This window comes from Hesperophylax consimilis, chromosome 24, assembly GCF_061612785.1.
Source record: "Hesperophylax consimilis isolate HC1 chromosome 24, BYU_Hcon_1.0, whole genome shotgun sequence".
NCBI classification, from domain to species: domain Eukaryota; kingdom Metazoa; phylum Arthropoda; class Insecta; order Trichoptera; family Limnephilidae; genus Hesperophylax; species Hesperophylax consimilis.
The window spans coordinates 27948762-27959615 of record NC_142859.1 but is presented as its reverse complement, the minus strand read 5'-3'; the positions used below and the strand labels follow the sequence as shown (position 1 = coordinate 27959615).

The 10854-nt window shown below is 33.1% G+C and overlaps 1 protein-coding gene across 6 annotated transcripts in view; it reads right to left on the bottom strand.

The window, feature by feature from the left end:
• Positions 1-7105: 7105 nt before the first annotated feature.
• LOC149412152 (uncharacterized) overlaps positions 7106-10854 on the bottom strand; it is a 94434-nt gene continuing 90685 nt past the window's right edge. For all 6 annotated transcript variants that reach the window (XM_089646456.1, XM_089646459.1, XM_089646455.1 and 3 more), the window contains 2 exons: positions 10132-10312; positions 7106-8965 (listed from right to left, as the gene is read on the bottom strand). In XM_089646456.1, the coding sequence (XP_089502582.1) occupies positions 8819-8965; positions 10132-10312 (328 nt within the window). In that variant the 3' untranslated portion in view covers positions 7106-8818. The remainder of the gene's footprint in view (positions 8966-10131; positions 10313-10854) is intronic.

The window sequence follows — 10854 nt, the reverse complement described above, 5'->3', positions numbered from 1 at the left end:
CCCACCTAGTAGATTTCTTTCATCAGTCCACACATTACCCATTACATTAAAAACTCTTTCTACGAAGGCATTAGAGACGGAAACACTGCACACATATTGTACCATTTTCAACAGATTTGAGCAAGCCTTGCTACTACCCGCCAGAATCGCTCACGGCAGAATTGCTCTGTGAATTATCTCGTGAGTGAGGTATATATGCCGTGTATTTAAAAAAAACGGACATTCTATTGTCCGGTTTGTTCAAATTTTTTTAGACCGGACAGTCGTTCAAAAAACCGTACCGTCCGGTCCAAAACCGGACATCTGGTAACCCTATATACCACCCGAGTAGCTTTCCGATGTTCAATGTCAAATTTTATTTACAAGATACCTAACCGCAAAATAATAATTTTTATTGTTTAGCCTTTTTAGCTTTACGTAAAATAATAAAACTCAGGAATATTTTCGTATTTCTTTATTAAATTATTAATTTGGGAGGCGGGTATAGGTACAACCGCCCGGGAACCATTTATTGGATAACTCACACCTCTGCAATATGTTACCCCAAGTGGTTCGCTACGTTTGGTGGCTTAGCAGGGCTGCCCGGGTTAATGGATTGAGGTTTATCTGGGTTTTAGCGGCGGATGGGTCTGCCCACCAACTGCATGTCAGGCCAGACCTTTTGACCTCTCCAACAGGTATCTCTCGAGGGATGGATTCATACGTCTGTCACTCCTGGACTCACTGACCCCCATATTCCTACCCACAGGATCGGCCTCGAGCGAAACGTCGCGCGTCGCCTGGCGTTAGTATAATTTTGACACCCCTTGTCAAAACCAGTAAACGTCTGGGTAGGTGATCACTGTAATCAATAATATTCGGTTGATTTGAATTTTTGTGTAGCGCCGTTTTTTGTGAAAAAAAATCTCAAGGGTGGCGCGTTAGGACTGTTAGGTGTTAGGTATTATCAGCCCGAAGCGGGCTGCTCCAATTGCGCCCGCATAGGGCCGGCCCTGGCTACACGACCTTCGTACCTTTTTTCTTCTCAGGACTTTCCATCCTTCCTTTCTCAAAAAGACCCTCCACACAGCATATTCAAAGATGGCATAGGCCCTTAGGGGAATTATGTTTCTCAAGGCCTCCTCTGTGTGAATTCCAAATAACGTTCGAGAGAAAAAAACATCTCTTTCAATACGTGTACCTATAATCCCTCACATCGACCCTAACTGTCCAATACCTACTAATTTTCTATGTTTTTAGTTGGAAAAAAGACCTTTATGGCGATGCCATACGTAGTGATGCAAAATCATGTGTTTTTGGTTTGAAAATTTGGTCGCCTAGAAATGTTCCAGATGCTTTAATTAAATACTGCGAGTAGAATACATCTTGGCCTTTGAAAAAATCGAGTATTTTTTAGATAAGTTTTTTTATAAGCCCAGAAAAAAATAATGTAAAGGCCTATGAACCTACTGCTTTAAAGTTCAAAATCTCCTACTTACGAACCCATTTTTGGTTATGATTTTATTGTATAATGTGGCAAATTAAGTTATTTATAAAATAATCGAAAAAAAATTAAATATTTACGCCTGAACATCCACAAAAAAAAATAAAAGGCACTTTTTGGCCACGTTTTTTCTAGCATAAATCAAAACAGGCGGATGGTGTTAAGCGGGAATTTATACCTTATCGCCATCTACGAAAGTGTTGTTATTGATAGCGGCTCATTTTAAAATATTACACGACGTAGTGCATCGCCTTAAGTAAGTCGAGTACGTCCCGAACACCCTGTATAATTTAGATATTTATCATTAACAAAAATTACGCACTTTAAAAACCAGCTTTAAAATGAAAATGAAGGGAGAGAAATGTAGATTTTCTTTACAAAAGCGTTTATGAAAATATTACCAACAAAGAGAACACTTGAGAATACCAACTTTAATGAAAGTGCCATGTTCTACTGAGATTATTAATAAAAGTACCCAGAATAAATAAAAATCCTTCACTTCGTAGCAAACACATTCTATGGATTGATTTCCCTCCCGAGCATATATAAAGCAGATACAATATTCTGCTTTGACTGGGAGGGGGCTGCGAGAAGACGTTAAAGTTAGGGGTTGGGGGAGGATGTGGGGGTGTTAAGCCAACAGGCTGGTGTTATCAGCTAGCGCCACTCGTGTTGTATTACCTAACTACCTTAACACATTGGAGCCTTGTAGGTAGCTACAATATATTTTTCACAAAAAAATATCAATCTCGAAATAAATGGTTTTTGTTCATCAATGACTATACAAATTATTAAAATAAACACTATTCAATTACCTCCGCTCACCCAAATCATATCTCTCATATTCTTCTTTATTTTATGGTACAGTGTTGATTGAAAAATGGAAAAATTCTAATAAGAATGGATATTTTTTTTGTTTCTAAATTATTATAAGTAATAAAATTAGTCGCCTGAAATATCCATACAAATTAATAATTATCTCCCGAGTAAAAATATATGCCGCCGATGGGAATTGAACCCGCACCTTATGCTGTCCGGTCAGGTTCTCTGGACCACTGAGCTACGTCGGCTTATTCACAACACGCCAAATAATTCAATATGTACTAGTACTTACTAACAACACTTACTGCTTATCATATTTTTTCACTTGTAAACAACCAACTTTATTTTTGTAGAAAAGTCTTTGTTAGTGCTAAATTTTCCCACTAGATGGCGTCGAGACATATTATATCTACATTTGTTGGTGAAATATTTTGACTTGTAAAATATTATTATTTTTTAATGATAAACTAATGTTTAATTAGTAGAACTAATTATTGCTTATAATAATTTGTTATCCTTTGTGCTATGCATAAAAAACCTTGTCTTATAAACATTAGTTTATCGTTAAAAATTAACCGTTGTTTCTGTTGCTTCTCCAACTCCTAAACAAGCTTACGCGTACCTCCCTCGAACTCGTGCTGTGTGTTACCGCTAACTGCAAAGTTGGCGCAGTTATTCAGTTTTTGACCCACAAAAGGTGTTAAATCGATTGAAATTCATCGTCAATTAAAGGAAGAGTATGAATGTTTAAAAAACATGTGGTGTAGGGAGTTTGTAACTGGTCGTATTGAAATTCACGATGAAGAAAAAATCGGGAGACTATCATTTTCCGACGGGTCAGTTGCGAAGGTTGAGAAAACCATGCGTACAGATCGGCGGACCACTCTGGTTGAAAATCCAAAGTTCCTCCTGAGTTTTCTCTTGACAGCGTTCCTAAGATTTTGATGGAAAAGTTGCAATATTGTAAGGTTTGTGTAAGATTGGTCATTCGAATGCTTCAGTAACGACGGCAAGGTTAAATATAAGGTTCAACGCTTCCTCAATATCATAGCGGCGAGCTGGTATGACATGAGTTTACAAAAATTGCCAAAGCGCTTACAAAAATACTTCGAACGAAATGGCGATTATGTAAAAGAACAGATAAATGCTTTAAAAGATGTAAAACTTATTAAAAAATAAATGTTTCTTTGTATTTACAATCAAATTGAAGAATTTTACTTTTGGGATTCCCCTCGAATATAAAAAGACCATGTAAAACAGAATTTTTTACTCTTAACTCAAAATAAGTCTTAGGGTGGCTTGTTCGGAGAATTTGAACAATTCTTCAAATTTCAAAGTTAATTTTCAAGTTCTATTATTATTTCAGTTGTGTCAAGTAACTAGCCGATAATGATATAATAACAGAACTTGAATAAGACATTCACAGAACTCGCAAATGAACGTTGAAGTTTGATGAATTGTTCAAATTCTATGAAACAACCCATCCTTAGTCTTTATATTAGAGGGAATCCTCACTATCATTAATGTTAACGAATGTACTAATAATACGTAGTATATTTTTGCTTTATTTCGATAAATTAAATCGGTTTATTTTATTAATCTCGGTCTGAAAGAGTTCATTCCCCATGACAAACAATTTTACAAATACGCCCTGCTAGCTGCTAGCTAAATAGGCACTTACGCGAAACCCACAGCCAAACCCACCAGTTATATATCTTGTATGAGAGAATTTGCTGATATTTGGTTATGTAAATTATGAATTGTTTGAAAATCGATATTATTATTAGGTATGTATAATAAAATAATTGGCGAGCAAACCATGTTTTTTTCCAGTGAAATTCGTTCGTTTTTATGGATTACTTATAATCAAAAAGTATCGAAATATCATTCGCTAATATCTCTCGATTGGCAATCTTAGTATGATTAATATGTGTATTTCTCGATTAAATCAATAAAAATAATATATGATATGTTTGCAGCACGTTCCAGAGTGGAAGATTCTCTCAGTATCGCTCTGGTAAGACCACCAATGAGTATTGAAAAGTTCCTTGAAATGGCTTTAGTCGTGTTTGGTTTCCAGATCTGAATAGTCACGTACTTCCCCGTCTCCTTCCCCTCCCCACCCCCTTCCGCCTGACAACATACCCCAATTGGGGATGCTATAGTTTCATTGGCTCCAGACGGTTGAGAGCAGTTGACTCTTGTACGGTATTCACAAAAAAATATTTCGAAATCGAATGATCCGATTACCACGATTTTTCGATTATCATGGTGTTTCGCTTATCGCAATGTTTCGATTTTCAAGAATATTATCAATTTTTTTCGATTATCGTGATGTTTCGATAGAGAGATTTCGATTTTCAAGATTATTATCACATTTTTTCGATTATCGTGATGTTTTGTTGGAGAGTTTACTATCGTAACCTTGCGATTATCATAATTATTAGATTATCATGATGTTTAAAGTATCGTGAATTTTAGTTTAGGATGATTTTTCGATTATCATGATGTTTCGATTATCGTGATATTTCGTTTTTCGTAGCGTTTCGATTATCATGATGTTTCGATTATCGTGATATTTCGTTTTTCGTAGCGTTTCGATTATCATGATGTTTCGATTATCATGATATTTCGATTATCATGATGTTTCGATTACCATGATATTTCGATTATCATGATTTTTCGTTTATTTATCAAGACATTTCGATTTTCACGACGTTTAAATTAATCCCATCGCCAGCTTAAGTCTCACAAAAATTTCCGTGAGCCCCATTCCATTGAAATTAAAAAGTTTTAATAACCACGACCAATCGTCCAGGAGATTAATTTTTAATTAGTAGGAAATTAAGTAAGGGTTGATGTTTTTTTTCGCTGACAAAATCATCCCTTAAATCCTTTAAAGAACCGAAACATCGTGATAGCGATAGTCTCGGGAATCCTACATTTATTTTAACACAATATTAATCAAATTGTTAAGTTAATAGTTTTATATTCATTTCAACAAAAAATAAAATTCTTCTAATAAATTATACATACATTTCTGTGGAAATGTTTATTGGTGTGTAGGGGAGAGTGTCAATGAAACGGACATTTTCTTTATTAACTCGTATTTTATTTATTATTAGCGACAGATTAATTTATAGTATACCATTAGAAAGAGCATTATATCTGTTATAATTGTATTATAACAATAATTACAATAAATTATTTATACTTTTTACAGTGTTTTTGTATTTATTTTTGTCCGATTCATGACGCATGTGTATTTAAAATGTGCGTTTTGAAAAGGACACACATCAATAAAATAAAATACTTTTTGTTTTAAAACCACGAGTTTTTGATAAAATTTAAAACCGACCGGTTTCGATTTACTCAAGCATCTTCAGGGTACAAATTATTACTATACAAGAAGTACAAAGAGTGAGCTTATATATTTAAAAAAATTGAGGGAGACAATATGATATAAATATAACAAACACAGAGAAATCATACAATACATTTACACAAGTACAAAAGACATGGGAAAAACCGAAAGATAATTATGTAGACTAATGGATTATAATAATATGTATGGAGAAACAAAGCATCAACTGACATGGTGATAAGAAGAACTTGGACATTTAAAAAAAAGTATTCTATTTTATTAAATATGTCAAACCACAAAGTGATTGCTTTCTACAATAAAATAATAATAGGTTGGAGGGAAACCATTTGATTTGATTATTTGAAATCAAAACGCTTTATTTTGGTATCGGGTTTAAAATATGAAATCTGTAATGTGGTTTTCTAGGACAGTGAAATAATTTACAAACTTTTTTTTGAAAGAATAAATAATGATTAGTTACAATTGGCACACTGAAACTAATCAACGGTACTGGTATAGAAGTTCCAGAAAGATGCCGTACGTGACGTCATAATTCTAGTATCTACCGTATGACACCCTCGTATGTCGTATGGTAGATAACAAACGTCCGTTTCAATACACGTCCATTTCAATATACGTCCGTTTCATTGACACTCTTCCCTACCTACATCTTTTTTTTAAAATATGAACTACAATATAACAAGCAGAGATGTTTTTTTTTAATATTAATTTAATATTAACTTATTTTTTAATCTTCTATCTATTTCTACTCTTCCTTTCAATTTCTTTTCTTTTTTTATATATGTTGGATTCTCTGGCGCATTAATTTCACCAAATTAAAAGTAAGAGTAAAAGTAGATTTCACGGAATGGTTGAAAAGCTTACATGCTATTATTTTTTTTATATTTATATATACATATACTTTTTTCTATTTGCATATTTTTTAATTCCCTATTTGTATTTTTTGGCTTATTTTTATTATCTATTTTCTTCTAATCTCCTTTCTTTCTTTTATCTATTTTTGATTCTCTAGCTTATTAATTTCATCTAAATAAAAAGTAAAATTTCAATTTGATAAACTCACATGTCAATAATTTTTTACTATATTGCTATTTTTGAATTATCATATTTGAATATTCTTTTAGTCTATTCTCTACGTTTACATTATTTAAAATATATAGTTAGCAACTTCTTGTATCAACCAAGAAAACTTTTCAAATTTTTGTATAATGTGCAATAACTAAGTAAAAGTCAATACAATAGACTAAACAAGAATCGCATTTAATAAATCTGCCTATTTCTGACTGTCCTAAAACAGGGAATCTCCTAGTTAGACAGCTAAAGATCACTGGAATATGTCATGTTTTAAAAAAAAATAATTAAAAAATTACAATTTATTTGTTTTTAAATAGATTTTTGCAATAAGTAATAATTAATGCACATCTTGGAAGCGGAAATTAACCTACTTCCCGACATCTGATCGAGCTGAAATTCGGCAGAGAGACTCGTTGTCGATGACAATGAACATTCTAATTGATGGCAATCACGCACACAGGCGGACGTATACGCATTTCTCTAGAAATAGAAATAGACGTCAGTCCTACCCAATCGGCATTTGGCGAGGTTCGTCGAGTTGTCGACTCCAATTCCTGGGTAAGAAGGATCAATCGTCAGTCAAACCATTTTTTTTTAAGTTTTAAGAAAAATTTATTTAAAAAAACGTTTTTTACAAGTTAATTTTTTTAACAAATTTTCATAAAAAGTTACCAATTTTCTTAATAATAGATATTATGTACAAATTCATAAAATTATTTAACACTATAAATATTAAGAATTCTACATAATCACACTATAACTAATAACATCCATCTATTAAAAAAAATATATTGTTTTATTTACATTCATAGCTACATAGTAGATACATTTTTAATCACTCATAAAATAATAAATGGATACATAATGATAAATTAAGGTTTCCAGATTGTGCATCGGTAATCGAAAATCACACATAAAAAATGTATTAAACCCCTAGCCAATCAAGCTGTAATTTCATTATATTTTCAGACCAGCTGAAATATATATTTTAAATTTTAAACAATTCTCCATAGACAAATATTTTGAGGTAGTCTTAAATAATGTAATATCTATAATATTTTTTGAAAAATAACCTGCCATTTTCTTTTAGCGCACAATTATTTTTTCTTAAAATTAATTAATTAATGTTATACCTAATATTTACACTGGCTTCAATTAATGAAAATTAAATTTGTTTTTTTTTTCACTAAAGCTCGCAAACCGAACATTAGAGGAAGTTTCTTGGTCAACGCAACTATTTTTAGCCTACTTTTTCGTTTCTATCTCTAGATAATTAAAATGCTTTGAAGTTTCATTTGAAAATAACCACTAAATACTTTCAATAATAATTACCTACTATTGAATATCATTTACATTTTTAGGAATGAGATTAATTTTACATTTATTATTATTTATTTTTTTCAACTGTCGAAAAGAAAGTGACCTTACTGGAGTACCCCGTTCCAAGGTCACGTTGTACATGGTTATTTGTGTGGATTTTTGGTAAAGTTTTTTCAAAATATAACAAGGCAAAAGGGTTGATATTTAAACGGGGTTAAATATTACGAAGGTAAAATATTGATATTTCTTACAAAATTATTAAAAACACATCAAATGTTAAATGATACCTAACTGATAACAAAGTCCGGGCGAAGCCGGGTACGAAATCAAACTCACAACCAAATTTTGTATTTTTTCATTACGTAGCACAAACCGTATTAATATTAGAATATTACATAATAACAACTTGGTCAACAAAGCACCTGCGAAACATGATCAATTACAGGTATGAATGCTAATCTTTGAACAGATTTTCTTTGATAATTCACATTTATGTAGATAGCCTTTTAATTCAGTTTTATAATATAAAATTTTCTATCTAAATAGTCGCAGCTGTGTCAAATGATATAAAGGCCATACTTTCATCAAAGCTCGAAGCCACAATTTCACCAACAGCCACGTTTTCATCAAAATCATGTTTCCGTCAAAAGCCAAATTGCCTATCTATGATAAGTCACATTTCATCAGATCGGTGTAACTAGAAGAATTAAGATGGAATGACGTTTGTCTAAAAGTTAATGGAAAGCCATTATGACAATGAGCAATGGTACAGCAATGACGCAAACTATGTAAATAGCGGTTCTAGGTTCACATTCTGAGATCACCACGAATTCTTCATTCCAGAGGGAGTCGTTGTCACGTAACGGGACCTCAAACACAACCTAAAAATATAAAACAAGTCAATATTTGAAGCATTTAAGTTTTAGGTATGCACATTGCTAGTCAATCCAAGGGAGCCTGCTGTGCCTCAATACAAAGGACTATCCCATCAAAACCGTAATTTCAACAATACAATTTATCCAAACAAGAAATTTCCTAACTTATTCGAAGAGAATTGGACATGGTTTCGTTCCTTCTCACCTTTATAAAATTCTTGACTCCCAAGATTATACATTCTATTCTGCGGTCTAGAAGCGGGAACTTTAGATAATTTATTTTTTGGTTGTCAATCTTTAACACTACTCCAAATGTGTGAAGATTTTTCAAAAAATCATAACCTTGTATATAATACATTCATATCAATCGTTATGGTTTTCAAATGTAAAAAAGATTGGCTAGACGGAAGGAAAATGGATGTTAGTCATAGCGTCAAATACCTGGGACATATTATCACAGACGACCTGAAAGACATCGAGGATATGGAAAGGCAAAGAAGAGTGATATCCGTTAGAGCAGGTATGCTGTCAAGGCGTTTTTACTTTTGCAGTACAATCGTGAAAAAAATATTATTCAACGCATTCTGCACTTCGCTGTTCACGTCAGAACTGTGGGTGGATTTCACTGCAGTTGCTTATGCCATTGGGATGCAGTCTTATCGCAAATGCTTAACGCAAACCATTCCGCCTACCGAGATACTGCAGCGCTACGCAGACTACGCCAATTAAATAACACAATCATCACTGACATGGTTCCTGGGTGGAGTCTCCCCTCATGGCCTTCTGGAGATGGAAGATGTCTAAATACCCTCCATAAACGGCCGCTTACACTCATTTAAAAAATCTTTTTTCTCCTTTTGACTCCAATCTTTCATAATTTTGAAATTTACCCATTCAAACTAAATTGATATATAAATTCACCTTCCCTCTCTCCATAATTTGAAATCATGTCCTTGAACATCCTTGAAGGGTGAAAGCCAGAAACCTCACTCCACTCACTAACCTAAGATCTCTAAAACGTTCTATATAGAAACATAAGGAAGCTTAATTCTTTAAATGCAAAAATGTGTTGAATATCGAGTGACGACAAAATCAAAACCAATGAAGAATTTGTAACGAGGACGGGAGGAGAAGAAATATATTTAATGTTATTGAAGTTTTCGTATAAGTACCTTTTCACCGCTGAAGAAGGCCAATGGCATGGCGCACTTATCTGTTGAATTCTTACATTCCATTAGAGTTCCATTGAGATTATACTTGGTCTTCATCATGTCAAACTTCACTCGGATATAGTTGGTCTGCACCTCGTTCTCACTATTGAAGACGAAGAAGTAGTAGCCGTTTGTTGGGACCCTGAGGACAAGATGATAGAATGGTCATTGGTAAAGTGGAAGCCAGAAGACGCAGAGGAAGATCAACAATGCGTTGATGTGATCAAATATAACCTATTATAAGTTTCAATATAGTTTCACATTATTTAATAATTTACAGCTTGTAACGCACAGTAAATTTATTACGAATTTAATTAATACTCTTTACACCAAAATAGCTATATTAAGTCAGAGAATGAAAGCAATTCGAAATGATCGACAAATTGGTAACATTCATCAGGAAAACAGTAGATAATATACAAAAGATTTGCGCTATTAAGGAGTGCGAAGGACGAAAATTATAAATGAAGCCGAAGTGACTACTTATGCTAGAACACCAGGCTTCATCTTGTGGATATAGGGTAATTGTAACTGACGCAAAGGGAGGTTCTACTAAATAAACCTATCACCCTTCTGGCATACTCTTTCAGAAGGAGTATTTACACTTTGCAATAGTACCTAAATAATGGAATAATTATGAACATGTCATATAATTTTTAAATATTAAAATTTTTAATGTAAACA